The sequence below is a fragment of the Zeugodacus cucurbitae genome, chromosome 5, assembly GCF_028554725.1.
Source record: "Zeugodacus cucurbitae isolate PBARC_wt_2022May chromosome 5, idZeuCucr1.2, whole genome shotgun sequence".
In the NCBI taxonomy this organism is placed as follows: domain Eukaryota; kingdom Metazoa; phylum Arthropoda; class Insecta; order Diptera; family Tephritidae; genus Zeugodacus; species Zeugodacus cucurbitae.
The window spans coordinates 69,846,373-69,869,493 of record NC_071670.1 but is presented as its reverse complement, the minus strand read 5'-3'; the positions used below and the strand labels follow the sequence as shown (position 1 = coordinate 69,869,493).

General features: G+C 37.4%; 2 protein-coding genes across 5 annotated transcripts in view; both read left to right on the top strand.

Moving 5' to 3' along the window:
* LOC105215599 (uncharacterized) overlaps window positions 1-23,121 on the top strand; it is a 192,697-nt gene that overhangs the window by 52,311 nt on the left and 117,265 nt on the right. The gene's annotated exons all lie outside the window — the stretch shown is intronic.
* LOC105215602 (uncharacterized) lies at window positions 785-3,565 on the top strand. 2 transcript variants are annotated; one of them, XM_011189607.3, is made up of 5 exons: window positions 785-799; window positions 1,255-1,732; window positions 2,120-2,871; window positions 2,931-3,077; window positions 3,167-3,564. In XM_011189607.3, the coding sequence occupies exons 2-5, from the start codon at window positions 1,345-1,347 to the stop codon at window positions 3,224-3,226; spliced, it is 1,347 nt and encodes a 448-aa protein (XP_011187909.1). In that variant the 5' UTR covers window positions 785-799; window positions 1,255-1,344; the 3' UTR covers window positions 3,227-3,564. The 2 variants fall into 2 exon arrangements, with proteins under 2 accessions (XP_011187909.1, XP_054088233.1); XM_054232258.1 differs by lacking the exon at window positions 785-799 and having other exon boundaries at window positions 853-1,732; window positions 2,120-2,530; window positions 2,642-2,871; window positions 3,167-3,565.

Here is a 23,121-nt window from a genome sequence, read left to right as displayed (position 1 = left end):
CAACTACACTTTAGCCTATTAGGTTCTTTGTAGACCAGCGCCACTCTCAAAATATTCCTGAGACTCCTAATCCTCGAGCCATTCCGCATCGATTAAGAATACATACTTTCTTTAAAATCTTGAAAATCTGCAATTTATAGTCGACTTTGCGTCAGGAATATCTAAAGTCATTCATTCTATGAACATTTTTTTAATTCTGGAAAATGGTTAAACAATTCAATTTCACTTTTTTGTTGTAATATATAAATAGAAAAGGGTGTATACCTCAATAATTACCCTGACCCAGTACGAAGCAGTCACGTAACCAGTACACTTAGTTCCGCTGATTACATAACATTTACATTAGTTAATAAAACACAAACAATTCGCTCATTAAATTAATACAATCAACTATGATAAAGATGATTCTTGGGAATTCCATCGGTTATTGGGAGGGAAATAGTAAAACACATACAAATACTTCTTTAGAGAGAAATTGCATTCACTCGTCAAACGACTGAAGTCTTTAACACGATCATAAAAAGGCTGGTCGTGACGTGCCTATTTTCAAAACTTTTGAAGGGAGCGTATTGTTAAGCTCCGCTTATGCGCTTCTCAGTGAACATTGCGACGGAGTGACTGCAACCAAAAACTCAATAAACGCTTCATGACTAACAATCGGTTTGTGCGCTTTAATGAACGAGGTGAATCATCGACGAGAGCGCTGTGAACTTAAATGCAAGCTGACAAAGAGTATAATCTGCTTGAGTATGCTTCTGTATGTTTCACAAAATTTAGTTCTAGACAGAAAGCGAAGGTTGTAAGTAGTATTCTGTTGCACTTAAATTAATTGTCAATTGAAAGTTCTTTGCATTAAAATTCGAAAAGTAAAAGTGAACCAAACAGGGGAGGCAAATTAATATACAGTGGAACTTCCATAACTCGAACTACTATAACTCGAAGTTCTCCATAATTCGAACTCTTGAATTGGCAATAGAAGTAAAATTTCATATAAATTACCTTCCGTAACTCGGAAGTCTCTAACTCGAAGCTTTTTTTTTGGATTATAGTGATTCGAGTTAGAGAAGTTCCACTGTATATGTATTCTTCAATCGTGGTGAAATTAAGACATCCAACTATTGTAAAAGTAAAAGTCATCGCCTATAGAGAGTCATAATACAGAGAAAGCACTCAAGGAGAAGCATATTACTCGCAGCGTTTAGTTCTGAAATATATTCATAAATAAAACTGGCTTTATTGTCATTTTATCAACAGAAATCTCTCAACAGCAGTCAGTAACCGCACTCAAAGTTGGATATATCTCAACAAACTATTTTCTTCCGTCAAGTAAATTAAAGTATCCAAATGGCTTCTATACTGGACCTACCGGATGACTGCTTGATACAGATTTTCAAAAAGTTGGGCTGCTTGTGGCAGGTGTCCTGGAGAGGTGTGTGTAAACGATTTAAACATATCTATATCCGATATTCTTACAATTCGATGGAAGTAAACAGCGAAATGGCGACAAATTATGGTCATCTCATGGGCACCGACGACTTTCTGCTGCGAAGTATAAAGAGACTTTATCTGACAGAGTCAAGTTGTACGAAAAACTTTCTAAATAAATTACGCGAATGCCATAAAGAGATAGAAGAGGCGAAACTCAATTCTTTCAACGATGAGTATTTGAAGGAATTGTTGCCATTACCAAATCTGAAGAAACTGATCTGCTTCGACTCTTATAATTTGAGAGGTAAGTTTGAGTCTCTATTTAGTATTTCAAATGAGGTAGCGAAGTACTGTAAGGATGTAGAGTGGATAGTTGACTAGCGAAAGGCTGTGTTTTTCTGTTGAATAATCTAGTCTTCGTCGGGTCTAAAATATCTAAAAGGGCAAATACAGAGTTGGCACTCTACACAACGCTTGAGATGGAAAAGTTTTTGTTATTACTTGTTAGCCCCTTCATATGAATGAAGATAGCCAGGAAAGGAGAGAAGTTACTCTTAAGATATTCCACAAAAGCTTCGATTAGATCTAACCGTAAGCCTTAGGTCTAAAGTTTCTGTCGTAACATTTAGTAAATAAATATGTAGAAGCTTGTAGAAGCTCGTTTAATCGGAAAGTTTTTGTAATTCTCTAGGTGAAAGCTTACTGGAACTCAACAGTCTCACGGAGCTGCACATAGACACTGATATGTTTTTTGATCCGGAAAACATGCTGCAAATAACATATTACAATCCACTGCGGACGCTTGTAATGCTCAGCGATCCACAGATGTTTTCGAATAGATACGCCTTTGAAATGTTCGAAAACCTTAAAAACGTCGAAAGACTCGTGATAGAATTTAACCCTTATAAATCCTGGCAACTGGTCGGCACTTTGCCGAAACTGAAAATACTAGAGATTTTCGATTTCGTCAGTGATAAGTGTGAGACGTGCTTAGAGGACCCGAATTTACAACAGACAGAGCAACACGCAGAGCAACATGCCACGATCTTCTTTGACGAATTGCGTCGAAGGAATCAGTTGGAAGAATTGGCATTTTATTACGGTAACGTGTCTGAGCAACATCTCTTGAGAATTGTGGAGCTGACAAACTTGAAGCGTTTAAAATTTTTCCGGGTTGATTTAACGGAATTCCTATTATTGGGTGTCTTTAAAGATTTGGTGAATTTGGAAGAGCTACACCTTCTCCAATGCGATGACATATATGCGGAGCCTTTACTAGAGCTAATAAGATGTTGTAAGAAACTCAAAGTTCTGCTTCTCAGGAGTGTTGATGGCGTAACTGCGGACTTTCTTACGGAGGCAAATGATATCTTAAGTCGCAGACAACCGACACCACTTGAGCCTTTGACAATGGAATTTGCCGAGGAAGATGAACATTTGAAGGTGAGTTCGCTGCCGTTTTACGTTAGAAATGGCACGTCTCGAATACCTTTTTTCTTCAGCTAATCAAGTTTGCAATGCCGCTTCCATTTCTACGATTTATAAGAATAAGGTTTAGTTTTGCTGGTCAAGAAGAAGTCGACTTAAGAGAGGAGGACTATCTGGTCAACATTTATGTTTCAAATGATCGCGACAAGGGATTTTTCTATGTGAGTACTCAATAAGTATACACATGCATATTTGTAATATAAATAACTTCTCTCCTTTAAATTTTTTATTTGGTGCGATGCTAATTTAGCCTGAACAGGCAGACTGTTCAAGAGGAATTTCAAATTATGATTACCAGTACTTAAACTGAGAACACGACAAGGAGCGGAGATGAATTTTAACGGTTTAAATAACGGTTCAAGAGTAATGAACAAATTAAAATAAATGTGATATGATTAAATTTTTCGAAATCAATAATTTTCTATAAAATGAAGTTGTTTTACTCATTAATACAGCTCTCACGCACGTTTCACCTTTTACATTAGAAAACTTGAGCAAGACATTTATTGTTGTCAAATGTTGTTTGTGCCTCCATCACATGCAACTTTCCCACCAACAACAAAATTGTATAAATAACAAGGTGCAAGCAAACAAATCGCCATCAGCAACCATTCGCTGATCTAGGTTTACCGTTCGATACGAGACAGGAGACGCTGTGCAACTATTGTTTGAATTCAGTTGATCGTCCAGTTGACCAAACTCGACAGTCATTTGAAGGCAAACTAGAGGACAAATTCTTTAGCTTTCACTTGTTAAATTTGAGAAAAATTTCCAAGGGAGATCTGAAGGACCTCAGATACTGCGAAGGTTTTCCATTATTGGAATTCCTTTCGTAGACCCTTCTATACCTTGTTGGTATGAAAGAAGAACTCCTTTTACTAATTGTCTCCAACTATTTCCTTCATATCTCGCAGGCTAATTTGTTTTGGAACTGTTGAGGTAATTTGTACAAAGTGTCCCCGCAGGCACCAATGTTCAAGCTAATATTTACAGCGTGTAAACGCTAATACCGCCCGATGACACGGCAGACCACGAGCATAAGCTTTGTTAATAATTTTTTCTGCACTTTGTTTTGGTCTTTTGTAGTTCGTCTCGCGCTTGCCGCGCTTAGGACATTTGTACCAATTTCCTTGCCTTTCATGGTGTAGTGAGTGGGTGCTTGAGGCATTTAGACATAATTGCAAAACAACAAAGGCGAGGAAGAAAGTTGGTTATACAAAAGCGATACTTTCCTCTACTTTTTATTCAGGCAGGCTTGACGAATGGATGGAATAAAGTTAGAATGGCGATAAACCAAAGTGAAGTGAAATGAAGTGGGATCCGCGCATTTAATAGCACAACTATGTTGTTGTTAAGGCAAAATATAGAGGAAAAGGAAAATCAGCATGAGCTCTCTGTACGAATAAGGACATTAGTCGAAAGTATTTTGTGGGGCCTAAATTGGTATAATCATAAAGAGAAGAAACTGTTGAGTCAATTGTAAAAATTAAAGAGAATTTGAACAAAGGCTTTAAAGTGTAGAATATCCTAGGCTTAACTGTAAAATTCGATAACTTAAGTGTGACTCCGAGAAATTATTGTGCACCACTGCGTACACGTAACTTGCCATACCATTTTTGAGCTTTTTTGTGTAAAAAATACCACCCAGGTACTCTTTCAGCAGTGCATAATCTTTCGAACGTCGTGTGCGAACGTCGTTATTGTTTCCCTACAATAACGGGCTATGATAACGGTACATGCATACAGAGTAAAATTTGCTCAAGTCTTGGTGCAGTTTGCGATGCAACTTTCTTTCCTTTATCTGAGCTGCCGAGTTTTCTTAGTAACAACTTTATATTTTACGTGGCGCTTAACCATAGAGACACACACACATAGAATTGCATCAACTCGGAACTTTCTTCGGCGCACTAGACTAGACAGCTTGTTATCTGCTGTCATATGCTCGGGCAGTAAATATTTTACGAGAGTCTTTTTCGCGCAAAAAGTGAGTGCGGATTTTGGCGATTAAATTATTACTTGCACTTTTGACATATAACGGTATAAACTACTACGGCTCAAGCGAATTTATATTTAATTCTGTAGGGAATAGGTGCAAACTACAGTTTTACAGCGCGGAAGGGCAGAATGAAGGAAATATACTATATACATATTCAAGTGTTATTCAAGTGTTAAAACTGAGGATGGCTTAAAAAATTTAGGTCTGAAAATTTGGTTTAAACAAATTTATAAACTAAGGACAATCTAATAAGGATACTATAAAGAAGTTTAAGAGAGCTTCTAACCGAGTTGAATTTGATAAAAGTTGCATGTTTATTTTGATGAAATTGATATTTACAAAAAAATTACGGCTATCAAACTAAAGAGATTTAAGAAGATTTTTAAAAGGAGTTGCCACCTGTATAAAAACCACATGCGCGGAATTGAATCATAATTTAATGTGGATTTCAGCTTCTATAATCAAACCAAAAATTATTACCACCCTTTGGACGATTAAACCAAGCGCTAAACTAAAATCCAATTTAACGGCCTATCTGTATAATTGAAAGGAAGCGGGAAAATAAATACAGTAATAATGGAGCAATATTTGTGGGAAAGTACAAAAACAACTTACAACAACAAAGTTGCCATTTCGACCGAAAGCACCCGCCATAAAACACTGACGTGTTGGAATGAGAAATACACTCGTAGTGAGAGAGAATCGTAGTATGAAACGAATACCTGTCAGCCCTAATATTTTTGTTGCTTTTGTTGCAGTAAGAGCGCTCACACGCTGGTCCATGCTGCAAAGGCAGCGATTTTAATAAATTCATATCTCAAACGGAAATTTTATTTTTACGCTCCAACGAAATTGGAATTGTGTGGTCGCCCATCAGGCGCTACCTTGCCGAAAAACCGATCACACATGGACGTGTGTGTGTGCAACAATTGCATTTTCATTATTGCTTTTTGATTGCGAAGAAGGGTGAGCAAAGTGTTGCAGAGCCAACAACAGCGACAGACGGACAAAATAAGTATTTTTTAAAACATTTATATTGAATGCGGCAATTTTCGGTCGCTTCTCTTTCATTGCAATGCCTTCCTTTTGCGCTTCTCGCATTGCAGTTCTGTCTTTTTGCCGTCTCGAACGCTGCTTGGAGTGTATGTCGCTTTGTCGGTTTAAGCCTCAATTGCAATGGTGTCGAGGCGACAGAGATTAAGTCTTATAATATAACGGTATAATGAAACGAATATATAGAGTAAGTTTGGGTATTGTGATATGGGTATAAGTTTTTCTACAATTATTTAAAATTTCATAAACTAATACTTACAAAAACTATGCAATACTATTCCTTGCTTCATTGCGCAATATATCTCAAAGGGATATTTCGGTATCTCAAGTACTTTGAAAGATAACTCAATTAAACTATAGATGGTCGAAAAAGCGACTTTGCCAAAATGTATGGGTAATGTGATATACTATATCAGGTAAAGTGATATACTATATCACATGTGACGAAATCTTGACGCTGCTCCATAAAATCACTTTCCTGGAAAATATTTTTATCAAAGGGATAGATACCAGTGCATTTGAACCCATTAATTGCTATCTGTGGCGTTTGAACTTTCAGATAAGCCTTTGAAACAGCTCAACTACATCAAATCGTGCCACCTTTCGGCCTTGCTCTCGCATAAATCGTCTTATTTCGTCATTGTAATATGTTTTAAGAGGACCCATAAATGCTTTATCTAAGGGTAGCATTTTGTGTGTACAATGAGGTGGCAATGATAAGATAATGACGCCATTTTGAGGAGCCTTATCCAAAACATCAACATTTCGCGTATCACTGTAGTGGCCATCTAAAATAAGCAAGATTGGGTTCTCCTTTGATGGATTAGTGAATCGCAAAAAGTGATCAAACCACGCGGTAAATATTGGTATTTGTATCCATCCCGATATGTGACAAGCAGAATCGGAACCAGGGGGAGTCTGTTTCATTAAAAGCGGAGAGGGATTATTTCTTGGAAAAATGGAAAATGGTGGAACAAAGGCTCCTCCTGCGCTCATGCAGCTTATAACTGTTATGAGAGATCCTCTTTCTGCTGAAGTCATGCAACCAATTTGCCTTTTGCCTTTTGCTGCTAAAATTTTTGGCTGCTTACTTTGCACGATAGACACTCCTGTCTCATCAACATTCCATATTCTAGTTGCAGAAAATGTATGCTTCTCAAACTCCTGCTCCAATAAGTTATAGAACTTGCTCACATTTTCCACATTGAATCCTTTGATTCTCTCGATTGAAGTACCTGTGGCAGAGCGTAAGCTTATTTCCGTTTTATGTCTATTTAGAAAGCTACGCTACCAATCTCTTCCGGCGCATTCCTTGATTATGGAAAATATTAATATTATTTCGCTTTGCTAATTGAAATGCAAGCGAACGCACATCACTTCGAGTGAGCCCCCAAAACTTTGCCTCCATTTCTCTCAAATATCTTACCAGCTCTAATTCAACATCTGGGTTAAAAACCTTCCTACGTCCAAATGGAATAGCTAATATTTCGTCGATTGTTTTATCGCTGCGGGCAGCTCTTTGCAAGGTTGCAAATAGGACACCATACGTTTTCGATGTCAGAAGTATTCCCATCTTTTCGACTCTTACAGCCTGTATGGCTTTTTTCATGTTTTCTGCATTCCACTTACGAATTTCCCCTTTCTTCGGCATTGTGAAAAACTATAATTTTAGAAGAGTATTACTTTTACCTACAAGATACGTTGTGTGATATTATGTTTGTTTAATATGATATACTATATCACAATGGACAACATTGACTATATCACATTAGCCAAACTCGAGTTTGAAATAATAAAATATTTGTTTCACAAAAAAAAATTTATTTGGACTAAAAATTACCTGAATTACGGTTAATTTTATTAACGAAAGATCAAGAAAAAATTACTAGAATTCTAAAATATGAATTAAACTCTGAATAATCCTTTGTCGAAACGCGTGTTGAAATATTGGTGACCGGACTACTATAAACTTTTTGGCACACTGAGAGCAAACGAAGCGTTCAGTAGCATGCGCAGCTTTGCAGCAACAGTTTTTTACAGTTACTTTTGTATTCTCGGAAAGATTCATGTCAAAACATGAATGGTTTACGAAATATGCTGGCATATCACATTGCACACCCATATCACAATACCCAAACTTACTCTATTGTTGTTGTTGCAATAGATTGAAAATATTAAAATACATACAGTGCACTCGCGAAAACCCGAACTAATGAAAACCACACCTGTTCGAGTTAGCGAATTATTCCAGCTTTCGAGTGTTATATTTTTCTTGCATAATTCAAAATATTAGAATGAGGTTTGATGTTTACTAGTGATTCATAAATAATACAAGGAACATTTGTGTGTAAGAGGTAGGTTGTTTTCTAATTGTTAGAAAAAAAGCAGTGATTTCTGTTTGCCGTTTCTTATTTTCGACCGAATTCAATACGGCCTTTTCGCACAATGATTGCTCGGGGTGTGTAATTTTCTTGTAAGCGGCACTTTAATTAATGGGCGAGTCAGCGCGCTAAACGAGCTAATGCGGTTTCACTTATGTGGCGATGTGTGTGTGTTTGTATAGTTATTGATATGAGTTGGTGGATTCACATAAATAAAGTGCAGAAGTGTGTGTCTGGATAGCCTTTAGGGATTACTTTGCTTCATTTCCCTTTTCATTTCATTTCACTTCCCTAACCAATACTTTACATAGTTAATCGATCCCCTGTATCCTTTCTGCTAACTCGTTGCGGTTGTCTTGAGTTTGCCATCCGTACCCAGAGGGTGTCTATGATGCTATCTCGTGCTTTCCTACTTGACATGAATCCATCCAGCGGTTGTCTTGTATCCATTAGTACTTTAATTATACTGTTTGTTGCGCAAACTGTTATGGACCTTGTGGATGTCTGTGTAGGTGTCTATGAGTGGAAGTTAATGAGCAAATGGAACTTATTTGCGGTGCACGTTGTCACTTTTCATAATTTCTTGCTGTGAGTGGCATAAATATTGATTTATATTCTCACAAATCATAAAAATTATGTGATATTGCTTTGGTGATTGCATGAAGTATTCTTAAAAATTACTTCAAATCAAAATTAAAACACAAATTTATATACACTCAGCATTTACTAAATTGACATTAACTTCATTAAACGCAAATATATACATACATATTCCTTCCATACACCGTTGTTCCACGATCTCAACTCCACATTCACTTCCACTTGCAGTAATTTCCTCATGCCATTGCGCCACTTCATCAGTATTCATTGTGCTTCGCTGTCAATTATCCAGCTCATTCTCGGTACTTATTCAAGTCCGTCTCTCTCCGTCGCTGGAGTAGCAATCGAGCGTGTGACATTTGCACCATTAATTAATTTCACTCATTGTCCTGTCTCATTGCGCACACGGACAAAGGATGATGTGTCATGCATCGGCGACAAATGGCAGTTATGGGATAGCCCGTGATATCTGCAATTAGACTGCTAATCATGCTTATTTTCGCTGGATTTCATGTGTAGGCGGGGCGTATGAGTAATATAATACTCGGTTGTTGAAGGGAAGCTATTCTATGATCTAAAACCATCTATTATATGATTGAAACCATAATTTAGAACTATTGGTATGAGCTTTAAATTATTTCAAAATCAGTGTGCTACAGTTAACCAGTAAATTATGGGAACCGAGAGACATATGGAAACCGAGATTTTCATTAGAAACAATCTGGTCTACTTAGAAATAAAACATCTATGTATGTTAGTGTTCTTTGTAAACGCAAATACTGCTAATCCTTTCAAACATTAACATTTTCGAGTGGAGCTGGTGAGAAGCTGTCCTATTTCCTGTTATGCTTGCAACTAAAACTTCTTCAACAGACTTTCTGCCGTGGAGATACACAAAGTTTGTCTGCTTTCTTGCTCAAAAAATATTTGTTAATGACTTAAGCATAATTTAAATGCGTACAAAAACAACACTCACTTAAGAATTCTGGCAAAAGACAACGATAACAACACTACCATTGTGCTTATATGCGCTTAAATGCTGCTTCAAACAAAGCTATCAGCTTTAAAAAATTATGTTTTTCTGAAGTGGAAAAGCACACCAACACAGTGACACAGTACATACAAGGTTTTTCGAGACTTTCTAACAACAATGAATTCTTCTCCGCACTTTTCTTGTTTGCTTACTTCATTTATTTTCATCACACATCAATCCCACTCCCCGCTTCTGCCACGAAATTCTGCAACAATTATTCGCATGTGCGTCCAAAAACACATGAATATTCAACAAACATGCCACATGCGTTGGGAGTATATGCTCTAATAACTGAATAAAAGTTGCTTATTTACTAACATAACTGTTATTTAAAGCAGTTAGCTAAACAATAGCTTTGCAAAAGCTCCCACTTTTCATTTGTTCGTTCACTGTTGCAAACTCTTATCTGCGGCTTGCTTCGCTTGCCTTGGTCCGCGGGCAGGCAGCAATGTAATTTATTAAAATGCCACTACCTGCATTATACATATCTGAACACACTATATTTGTATGTCTTCACTGTAAATATGGATCTTTGTGCAGCTAAAGAGCAACACATTCCGAAATAATTATATGGTTAGTACGTAGGAGAATTCGAAAACAGTTTTGGTCTGCGATGCAGCTAAAATTTTGTGCTAAGTCGAGTTCATATAATCAAGGGAATGTGATATCAAGATTTATAAGAATTGAAATTCCATAAGTTTTTAAATAATATTTCATGAGAATTATACGTTTTTAATTGAGAACAAATTCTTTAAAAATATGTCTAATATGGATATGAATATGAACCGCCTTCAAATTTGATAACAAGTTCAAAGCGCTTTGATGCTCTTGAGAATCTGTGTTATTCAAATTTGAAATCTAGATCTATTCAAGTGGAATTTCTTGGATCACCCCCTTAACTTAACCGAACCTAAATTGAAAGCTCATCGATCTTTTTCTTCGCGTCTGTTTTACTTTCACCACGAGAGGTGAATAAAAGCATACCCTGCACTGGATGTATTAGACAATTATTAACTTTATTGCGTTCCACGCAGTCATAATCATGGTAAAAATTTATAAGGCACACGAAACAGGCGAAAGCAGACATGACGATGAACACATGTTGGTAGACAGTTCAACTATTGATTAATAGTCTACATACTGAGGCGTCTTGTTGTTACAATGCAGCGCAGCTTGCAACGGCTGACAAGTTTTTGTTGACTGAGAGTCGTGCACGCACATATGCAACACAATTGTATGAGTAGCGAGAAGGCAAGAGCAGAACCATAAATTTATTGCACCAACCAATACATTCGCAACTGAATTTGGAAGTCCTTTGTGTGGTTAAGTTGATGAACTCTCTCGTAAATACAACAAAAGAAATGAGAACTGTGCACACAATTTTCATATGTTGCAACGCGGAAGCTCCTGCATGCAAATGCCCCCCAGCGGAGAGGGTAACAACTCCTAGCGCCACTAGGCATATACATAATTGCCGACAATGCACTTTTGCGAGCGCCCTCATATAGATATATATCTATATCTACACACAGTTCCACAGCGGCAATATTGATAATCGCACATTTCTTTTGTTAAACTTCGTTTAACGGGCTTTTGTGTTCGGCTGGACTGTCCCCTCCTCGCCGTGTGTTATCACTGTGGCACGGTCATATTGTTTGCCAATCGCCCGCATATGTCTGCAACACCGGGTCAGTTATCATTATGTGCTCGCCTGCTGATAAAGCAGCTTGGCTTTCATTGTTGCTCACTCCATTCGCAAACTCACACATACATTTTTGCGAATTTTAGGTTATTTTGCTGAGTTTTTGTTTTGATTGCGATTTCTTTTATCATTCGGACTTTGCATCTCCGTTTTTATCGTCTAAATTAAGCTCAGAAAGAAAGGGAAGTTTTGTGTAGTGTTAAAGGTAGAGAAACTGAACTTGTGGAGCTCAACACGTTCATTAAGCGCTTTCAGCGCATTTCAGAACAAAAGATTTGAACATTAAGATAGGGTTCAGCCGAGTGTTGAACAGTGTAAGTAACAAATATGTCTCAAATATTTTTCTTTTAATAAAACACAGTGTTATACATATATTCCAGTATTATAATATTAGAACTCGCTTCCCCTAAGTGATATTCTAAAATTAAAACCCAATAATAACATTTTCGCCGCATGCCATGTCTAACTCGCCTTGAGTGCCGTGTCGCCAAAATAAATTGATCAATATCGGCTACATAGTAGTGCTTCAAATAACGATGGTTGCATGCTAAAGTGCATTCACAGCACCACAGAAACAACAACTACACTAACAATGAAAAAATCGGCGGTAATGAAAAAATTCAGTCAAACTGCTGCTTTTCAGTAGATTTAGTCAAAAGTCAAATACAGTGGCGCTGCACAGCAAATGCAAATCAGACATGCGGTTTACTTTGTCCAACAACAACAACAACATCATCTATATTAGTTGCGCAAAATACAGAGAATACTAACCGACTGCCTCATAACCACAACCGAGCACAAACAACAAACAACTCAACTAATTTGCTGCTCAACTCAACACAACCGGGCGTGGCAGCGCCCACCATTGGGAACTTTATCATTTTCATGATTCTCTATTTTCGCAACCGCCATAAAAGCAGCACACAAGCGGCGAGCGCAGCTATAAATTAAATGAATTTGCATAAAAACAATCGAGGCTGCGCCGCAAACCAGGCGAACGGTTTGGAACACAGAGTGTTGGCTGTATACCTTTCCGGTGGTTCGCTCGCTATTGACTTGCTGGTACGCCTTGAAGTAGGCTAGCAGCAAACCAGCATATACGCTGGGGATTACAAACATAAGCTCGGTCGCGTACACCTGCATGCAGCAATCGAACAGCTGCCAGGTATTTGTTACAGAACTTTTGTTGTTGTTGTGCGGCATTTGTTCGACATTCGGTCATAATCGGCGACGAACGATGTGCAAAGGATCTACGGGGACTATTGAAACATAGGCGCGCAAAAATGACTACAATAACGGTGAGTTCTGTTTTTGGTAAGTAACGCGACTGAGCCGATACGAATAGTCGCATTTTGAATTTGTAATTGATTTCCTTTGACTTGAAACAGATGGGTTTCATAGTTTGTGCCAAATCCACGGCTGTGAAATGTTTTGTTAAGAAATCCTTTTCGTTTTAGACCTTTAAAACTTTGTTTTTTGTATTCCTCAAGCATTTTTACCCTATTTCCATTCCTTTCCTTTCCTGGTGGATGGTTTTAGAGCTTTTGTACGCTTTTGATTACACTTTCGAAGTAACAACGGTGAATTCCTCAAGCTTTCTTGTTCAACAGCTGTCACCTTTTCTATTTATTTCTTTTGCGTGTTCTGTTTTGTTGCCTTGGTAATTTAATTTGCTCTTACTCATTAATTTCTGTGTTTAAATTCAAAGTTATACACATGTGCTCTTAAGACAAAGACTCTAATCAAAATTTGTTTCATAGACTGTTTCCAGTGATGAGAAGAGAAGCCGTACCGCGTTTTAAAATACTTCATTTGGTGTCAGTTGTTGATGAGATTGCTTTCTAGATGATATACTGATTAAAACGATCTTCCAAATTTGTCGATACCATTTTCGTAGTATGGTCGTATGTTTATGACTCCAATTTGTATCCAGCCTCCATGATTTCTTTTCACAGATCGTGAAATGTTGCGCTATGGTTTAGGAACAGTAGAAACTCACTGGCCGTCGAAGAGTACGTTTAATGAGGAAGTAAATCCGGGTTTAACTAATAAATTATCATGGACTTATGACACGCAGTAATGTTCCCTCAAGCTTCAGGGTTAGTTCTTTACTCAATTGTTTATTGGCAACCTCTCATAGTGATAACCAATTTGATGGTGTGTGTATTAAAAGTCTTCCCAATTTACAATATGAACTCTTGCGACTTTTTAAATATATAAGATTTGTCATTTCATAAACGCCTGTGTTACAAAAGAATTTGCTCTCTTCTTCTTAAATTCTGCACGCATTCCCACAAGAGCCGCCAAACTTTGTATACAACTATGATACAAACTAAGGGAAATAAATTAAATTTGCACGTGCGAATAAGGCAGATAAATAAATGTCAACACACGCAAACAGCGGCACCGCAAATTCAGCGCGGTTTTGCATGCGCCCCGGCTCACATTTTCGCCGCCGCTCCCTGTTGACGTAATCATTACAGGTCTTTGCCAAGTCCTGACTGTACTTCGAGCGGCGCAGCAGCACGCAATCACAATCAAAGTGCAGCGCTCGAGGTGAGTAAATAATAGAGAAGTTTCTCCGTGGAACTGTGGAAGAGCGGTCGGAGCTTTGCATAGTTTTGCAAGTGAAGGAGGCCAAAGAATTCGCGGCGTTTGCAACAAAATATTTGCGGTGTCGCAGTCGCGCTTTCGACTGCGCTCCGCACTCGGTTTGGCAAATTGTGGTCTGACTCGTCATTCATTATGCACCCAGCGAGCTCCACGGTCTCTTCTTCCGTGTCTTCATGCAGCTAAGTTAAATTGCTGCGGTTGCGAGCGTGACAAGAAGATGTACTGCCTTCTCTGTGGCAAATGCACACGCAAACCACACACACAGAGATCAAGCCACAGCGAACGAAAGGAAGAAGTGCAACGCTGCTTTTGAAGAATCGCTGCTTCCTTTGCAGCGTTGCATTGGAAAATTAAATAAATGCTTAATTTGTTATTCGTACGTGCGGGCATCGAAATGCTCCTGCACAAAAGCACCTATTTCAGACACACGAGGGGGCTAAAGCTTTTCGTTAAGACCCCATGTGCTTGCCAAAACAAATACAACACACAGACTATTTATAACATTCCAATACAATAGTTATTGTTGTTTTTGTTTTTGCATTTGTGGTAAATAGTTTTATTGCGCTGCACCATCAACACTGATTTCATGAGCATTACACTCATTCATTCACCCAGTTGTTGTTGCATTTCGCCTCGCCTCTTCTTCGAACTGAAATATTGCTTACTCACACATAATACAAATTGGCGAAGCGAGAAGTTGTAAGCTTCCGCAAATGAAAAAATACCAAAATAAATTGAACCTTACTTACTACGCCACACAACACGAAAGCCGGAGCACAACAACAACAGCAAAAGCCAAAGCAAGAGTAACACTGAAATTTGTGCATTTTTATTTCGCCGAAACCGAAGAAGTTTGCGAAACAAGTGGTAAATGGAGCAAATGTTGGAAAATGACATTGTGAGTAGGATACTGCGGCAACGGCAACTAAAAACTCGCTTCGAACAACTGACGGCCGTGGCAGAAAGGAAGAAGAACCAACAAATCCCTGAAGCCCAGTTTCCGACAGCGGCTTGCGGGTGGCAGCGCCAGATTTAAGAATGGTTTCTGTTTTTTTTTTCAGAAGGAGCGAGAGTGTGTTCGTTGAGAACAGAAGTTTGCCTACAATGTTTTATTAATGAAGTTCGCGACTAGTTGTTTACTTCGATGAAGCATTAATTCGTGGGATTAAACTTCAAACATGAGTAACAGCGGCTAAATTGATCTCTGCCGAGTGTTGTGGGTTCGCGACTACCGCTTGGTTTTTAGCGAGTTCAAACCTAGACAAGGCTAAGGAAATCGTCCAGCCCTAGATGGCACTGCAAAATTCAAAATTCGAGTTATGTGTAGTAATAATAAAGAGAATTTGAAAGTCTGCCCATATGGCGCTAGCCCGATGCTTCTAAATTCAGAGTGAAAACTGGAGGAGTAGTCTTCTTCCAGGAGTTTGGGGTCAAGGACCAGATCTCTGAAGATATCAGCTGATAGACTGCTCCGTAGTGCCACTTCTTTCAGGAAGATGAGCATTCACTTCGATAGCTGAGCAGCAATTCTGGCCATTGGCACTCTGTCTGTACGCTGAAAGCTAGTCGCAGGTGATCTACAGTATTATTTGCTCTTAGTAAAGTTCAAAATTGAGCAGAACATACCGCCCTCATGCAAATCTTCCTCGCACAGCACAATAATTCCAGCACAGCCAATAATTCAATTTTCTTCTAGAAACATGCATAGACACAAATATAGTCAAAGTAGAAGCTCTCATGGTGCACGCATAAACAGTTTACTTTCTTTTGTAGTGAAGGCAATTCCTTTTGTGCAAAACACAATCCCAAACAAGACTCTGCAACAACGACAACTCTCAGCGAAGTCAGTGTTCATTCAGTTATTGTTTAATGGTCCTGCTTTGTTGTTTGTATGAGAGAGATTGTGTGTGTGAGAGTGTATTCTTGCTGCTTAATATTCCGCCTGCGTCCGGCCATTCAACAAACTAAACAAGTGTTTTGCGGCAATGAAATTAATTTTTATTAATATGAGTATTGCTTTATGCCACATCCGTGCCGGCACGACGAAACGAAAATAAATGAGCATAAATACTAGTAAATAACTCGGGTGAGGAGAAGAGAAGAAAATGATTGAACCACAAAAGTATGCGAAGTGATGCATAAGTTCAGTTGTGAATGGCCCAAATTGTGTAGGCAATTGTGCCTCCAGTTAGAAGTTAGGCTGATTAGTGGCTACATTATTCTGTGTTGAAACTGTATGAATAAGCAAACTTCATGAATCTATTCAGTTTAGGGCAGGTCGGAATAATGATATATTTCACATTGTAATGGGTGTAGTTGTGTTTAGAGATACTATTTTTTATTGAGAAATACTTTTCTAAAAAGGGATTTTGCCTATGTCAAATTTTATGAATATTGTAGTCAAAACTTTGATCTCATTATTATAGTATTTCCGTAAATTTCTTGGACAAATATTTTCCATAGAATTGGTGTAAAAAATTTTAACAAAATAATATTTCTCATTTGTCATTACATAAATTTGTCATTTTAGAGTCATTAAGATTGACTAGAGATTTCAATATCTATCAGATATGCTCCTAGTAATTTATGCGTTGAATATGTACGGCTAGTGAAAAGCCGTTTTCGATCCTTGTTTAATTTTTATTTCGATTATTTGATGATGTGTGAAACATAGTTCTAGCTCTATTTATCGAATATCAAACAGATTTCATCTGCAATCTCTTAACGTGTCATGTGACTTCTGCGTGTCCCTTGCACATCTCTTTATAATAATTTTGACATAAATATGCAGATAAGCATTACATTACATTTAAGTTCATAGTAAAAGGTAAAAATTTCATAATAAATAGATTATATAGCTTCTATATAAAAATACATACACACCTACATATGCAGCTGCCTATCAACTCTGCACCCACAGGACTCAAGCCCGACTCATCGTACATACATCGTATGTGTATGCAACACTTAGTGTGTGTGTTTGTCCACCCACTTTGTTGTTGATATTTCATAGTTTACTTTTGTGGTATTGTTTTTCATTGTTATTGTTGTTGCATTTGCAGATTAAAGCAGTTTACAGTGTGTGAAAAGCATTTAAATGCCAACAATCGGCTCAGCGCCATTTATTTGAACACCATCACCAAAGTCCTAAGGGACACAACGGGGCATCGATGGCGTTTAAATGCCGGTTCTATTTGCTTAGTTGCGAATGTGGTGTTCTTTTCAACGTGCGATTGTATGCGTGTGTGAGTGTGTGTTTGCATAAAATTCGTAAATTGCGTTTTTTATTTCGCATTTGTGGCTTCACCTTTGATCTTTTTATGCATATTTATTTCTATATTTCGCTCGAGACAAAGACTGGCAAAGGGAGTGTAGGCGGGGGTTATAAATGTTATATTTAATTTCACACAGACAATTTAAATTATTCCATTCTCTGTGTATTTTGAGTCGTATACTCCTCATATTCTTATATTTTAGAGCGAATTTTGAATATTTATTTATTTATTTAATTGTGAATTGCTTTCGCCATATATTTTATATCGAACTCTTAAGTCAGCAACAAGTTCAATGTTTGTTTTTAGCAACGTCATCGCTTCTGTTATTACTCAGCATTAATGTATAACATGTTTATTTGGTTTAACTCACCGGATATTGTGACTCAAAATGACAGCTAAGATTTCTTTCGACAATTTCGTCTCGCAATACATTCGGAATTAAAATATTAAAGGACATAAGTAGAATTCCTCTTGAATAATATGGTTTCTTTTATTCACAATATTTTCTGTCTTCCTTCTCTTCCTCTGCTTTTCTTTCCTGTTGACATTCATTAATTCACTCAACGAGTGATAAAGTAATTTATGTGGCTAACATGAAGTAAAGCTTTTCTAGTAAATATATTTATGTGTAAGGCAATGGAAAACACTAGAGAGAAAGCAAATTGTTTAGTCATCGCCAAAGTGGAATATAAAATCAGTAAACCAGAAAAGTGGGAGCGTGTTTGTTGTGTTAACCGCTTATAGGCGTCGCTAAGACCCTTGTCGAGCAACGCCTTCCAACAACCGTGGCGCTGTCAATAAACGACTGTTGCGTTGGCATCGTTGACACTCTTCGACACACTACTTTGGCTATCTATTATTTCCGATTGTCTTTATGTCGCTGTCATGCCTACAATTGAGTGTGACAATTGGCGATTGCTTTAGATAGGGTTTGTCTTCAGTTGTGTCACAATTCGTAATTGGGTTTGACACCTAAAGTACTCCTCATTGAAACTGGTTGCAGTTAAATAATGGCAATAATTCTTTTACGTAAGCTAGTATATATTGTTTTCTATTTTTGATCATTTTGCTTTTAAAAATAAGCATTGAAAAACATGCTTCATTAGTAATGTGGGTAGATGTAGACTACACTTTGTTAACTTACAACTTTTGGATGCTTTAATATTGACAATGCTTCTCTTTATGGTTAAAAATAAAAAAATAATTAAAAATGGCTTAGAGTTTTTTTAAACCTTTAATCCCAGGTATTTAACTGCAATGGGCGCGTTAAATATACCACATTCATTATGGTATTAATGTGCAGACATTAACAACAACAAAAAAAATTATTACTCCGCTAAATCCCGTTCGGTGGCGTGAAAAATCGCACTTCGTTTCAGGAATAACTCAGACTATCTTCAATGGAGTTTTCCTCATAGCTACAATGAAAATTAGTGTAAAGCCAAAACTGACCAAATCGCGGCTATTCGACGCAGCTGTAGCTGGAGTTGAGAGTGGCAAACTGTCCCAAAAAAGTAGCTGGCGAATAATGGTATAACCCGGTTTAGATTAAAAAGAGGAGTGAAGCAGGCAGAAGCGCAGCAACTCGCCATTCACTAACGGATATATATGTATGTATTCAAGTAGGCCCAGAAACTTTGCAAGGCTTCAGAGCGTTTGTCCGAAACCGTTTGACTCCAGTGAAATTGTACAAATGCGGCGTGCAAAGTTTTAATTGTCCGAACTTTTGAGTTGTCTGCGGTGCCGGCCAATTAGGTGTGCCATGGTCAGGCAGGTTAATGGGTTGGACGGCTTGCAAAAGGATCAATTTAAAACTATCAAAATATGGCGACGGATTTTTAATAATAACGACAATGGAATATACAAAAATTTAAATGGAGCCCTGGAATAAAACATGAACAGTTTAGCGAAACAATGTTGACTACATTTCGGCGCCAAGTCCAACTAGCTACTACAATGATATTTATCTCGTTATTTATTTAATTTTATCTCGCATCATAATTTAGTCAAGGACATTCTTATATACTATCATTATTTTACAACTATTTCGTTATACTTTAATCCATTGTCTGCATTTAAATAAATTGCAGTTTACACTACTTCATTTCCCTCTCATCCTCAAATGACAAACACATTTTCCTTTGCCTGTGCATTTATCTCAGCGGTCACCGCACCGCAGCGCCTTCACTCGTGACATTAAGTTGATTAATGCAATTGCAAATATTTGCTTTGCACTCGACTGTAAAGTGCCAGTGGTCGGGAGGCAGCTAGTCTACCGCCGCCTCAACATAGCATTCGGACAGCCATCAACAACGCCGTGACAAGAGCGTATTATGTAATTGTGTGCACTGCATACTTGCAGGCGCTGTAGCGGCAGCGCAAAGGCACGACAATACACAAGGGCGAAAGGAGCTGGCAACCATATCCGCAGGTCACTGTCCGCCAGTGTCGCTTGAAGTCATACTCGGCGCAAGAAATGAAAGTATTTATTTACCAGCGTTGTACTCGAATATCTATATATGCGATGGATTGTTGGCATGTATGAAGGCAAACCGGAAACTTGAATGCAATTTTCGATGCTCGGTAAAGCGAGTTGATTGAAAGCGGATTGTGTGAAGCTCGATTTTAATTTGAATTTATAAAATTTTAAATATATTTATTTGTTGAAAGTGGAGAAATGAAAATTTTAAACAAATAAATACTCTTCGGTAATATATGATCTTACTCTGTTCCATTATTACATGAAGAAGTGTTTAATAATCTGGCAAATTTTTTTATATTATTAATTCTCTTATTTTCACCGCTACCGTTAAAAAGATCTTGTTTGTAATTGGTTTAAATTAAGTCTCGAAGTGTATTTTTTGGTCAAAACTTAAACTGTTGCCTAAATTTAGGATGATGTTCTATAAAAATCAGAATGATAAGGTTATTAAACCTGCTAATATCGAAAGATGAGAACACATAATAATCGAAATCGAACAAATGGCAATCACAAGCTTCCTCGTTTAAATAGCAATATTTATTTCCATTCGTATTGCCACTTAGGCACACATTGGTCCACACAAGCACAGACATAAATATGTTCCAGTTGCCGGAACAGCTTGTGGAATGCAATTTCTAAGGATTATTTGTGCAACATTTGACAACACCGAAGTGTTTCTTTGCCTTTCCCATACGAATTCTTGTAACAACAACAATGAGAGTACTTTTAGGCCGCTCTAAGCCAAACACTCCACTGAAGATAGCTTAGCAATAGATTTTGTGATTGAGTTGCATTTCGACACACACACACACACGCACACAAGAGCAAAACAAATATGCAAATGCCCCGAACGCTGCAAAGTCAAATGTCGACAGGCTGAGATGTGGCAAAAGCCTAGAGTCCTTGTGTCAGTCTCTGTGTGGGTAAGCAGTTTTCAATATGGTCTAAGCGCTTGAGTGATTGGCGCACAAACTCCATTGAATTGCTTAGATCCATGTTAGATGAAGATCTCCGTGTGAGATATCGGGCGTTTGTTGGGGTCATGCGAATCAGATGAAGTTCAATTTAGCAAGCAGAGGTTAGGCGGCTTTGACAAGCAATTTTGTACCGAAATCTGTGCTAAGCATCTTGAAAGAAGAAAGGACAAAAGAAAACAAAATATTATAAAGATAAAACAGTTAATTCATATTAGACTTCTATACATAACGATAGTTTTGAAGCATATTTTGCTTTTGCAAATTAATAAATGACAACGACGTAAAATCTCTTTGTATTCAACATACTAACTTCCTTTATCTTTAGTTCTGTTTTATTAAACGAATATTTCACAATTCTTCTCTCAGGTGATATATAATTATTTTTGTTTGGGGAACGAAATATTTTATGCCGCTGTGGTACAGATTTTAATATTTTTTATAATTTTTATAAAACATTTCATTTTGTTTTACGATATTTCAAAAAAATCATGGATTAAACTTTAACGTTGTTGATTTTTTTTCGCTTTCTCATCCACAGAAATATCCAGAATTTAATTTTACACTTACATTTGTGCTTGCTTGTCTTACTTTTGCCATTTGAGGAACTTCCTTACTTAATTGTATTGTACTATGATTTCATTTAGACAATTCGCTTGAATTTGTGCGCAATTCCTTTTCATTTTTCTCTTTGGCTTCCATTCTTCTGTAGTACTTTGTACTAATTTGATTGGCACAAGTGATAAAATTGCTTAATGTAGTAGCGGCGCGTGACTATGGCAACGAATATTGAATAATTATATGCCACTGACAGTGTTTTGATTGTCTGCACGCGAGTACATACACAACCACATACATACAAAAGAGGCACACACACACACTCATTTACACTGTTTTGTGTATAGCTCCGCGTTCTCCTTAGCTCACGAAGTTAGTTGTAAGTTGTTGTAACAGAAAGAACTGACAGCGGAATTCATCGTTACACTGACAGCTTTGAGGTCATCCTCGTCACTTTTATCGCTGCTTGCCACACACACCATACACACACACACACATGCATGCATGCGAACTTCTCCAGCCGTCGATGATTGCTTCGCGCTGTTGCTGTTCTGCTTTGCCTGCTTCGTCATTCATTCGTTCATGCTTTGCTGTTGCTTCTCTTTTGTCAGTTTATCGTTGCACACATTTTGCTGCATCTAGTCATTGTTGTTGTTGTTGTATCTTGGCGCGCGAAAACGATGACAATGATGTGATTGACCCGATTCCTTTGGTCTTCAGCGCACTTGATTTTCGGCAGAAAGTAGGGATTAAGGATATTTTGCAATAAAAATAGAGACGGACAGGAATGTAGGTGAACTTAAGAAAGTATATAAATTTCCTTTTACTGTTAAATTAAAAATATTTCACAATTTAAGTATAATTATTTAAATAAAATTAATTAATAAAATTAAATTAATTTATGCTTGAAAGCTCGCAAGTGCTTTAAACATACTCTACAAAAGCTTTCACCATTTTGCTTAACCGCCGTTAATTAATTACACTTGTGCAACTGGAAACACTCATTACCAAAAGTATGCAGAAATTCCTTGAAAGTGGCTGGTGCTCTGTTGGTGGGCAATGAAAAATGCCACTTTTGTTAGTAAGTTTAACTTTGCGCTCGTAAATGCGGCGGTTCACCAACTTTTCGGTCAGTTTTAGCTAGGCTCGGTGCAAAAAGCAAAAACAAAAAGCGGCAGATACTTTTAAGTGCAATTCATAAATGTTTGGCTTAAGTTACGTAACTGTAATTAACCTCGGCGCTCTTACATGTAATTACATTATTTGTATTTTCAAGTATTTGTGAAGTAGTGGCACTTAGTGAGTGAAGTAGTAGTTAGTTTTAAAATTATATATAACACATACATACATTACAGACATTACAGACATTTTTTAACCATATACACATCTATTTGAATAATATATTACTAACATACTAACCATAAATAGGTTACTCATACGCAGTGTGGCCTAATTGATTAGCTCCAATGAAACTTTGAGCTCTTTATTGTTAACAAATCCCAAATTCACTAGTTATTATTTTGGAAATAATATCTTCT

Coding starts and splice junctions, on each gene's coding strand:
- LOC105215602 (XM_011189607.3), top strand. CDS start 1,345: ATGGCTTCTATACTGGACCTACCGGATGACTGCTTGATACAGATTTTC. Junction 2,872..2,930: donor AGGAAGATGAACATTTGAAG/GTGAGTTCGCTG, acceptor TTTTTTCTTCAG/CTAATCAAGTTTGCAATGCC. Junction 3,078..3,166: donor GCGACAAGGGATTTTTCTAT/GTGAGTACTCAA, acceptor ATGCTAATTTAG/CCTGAACAGGCAGACTGTTC.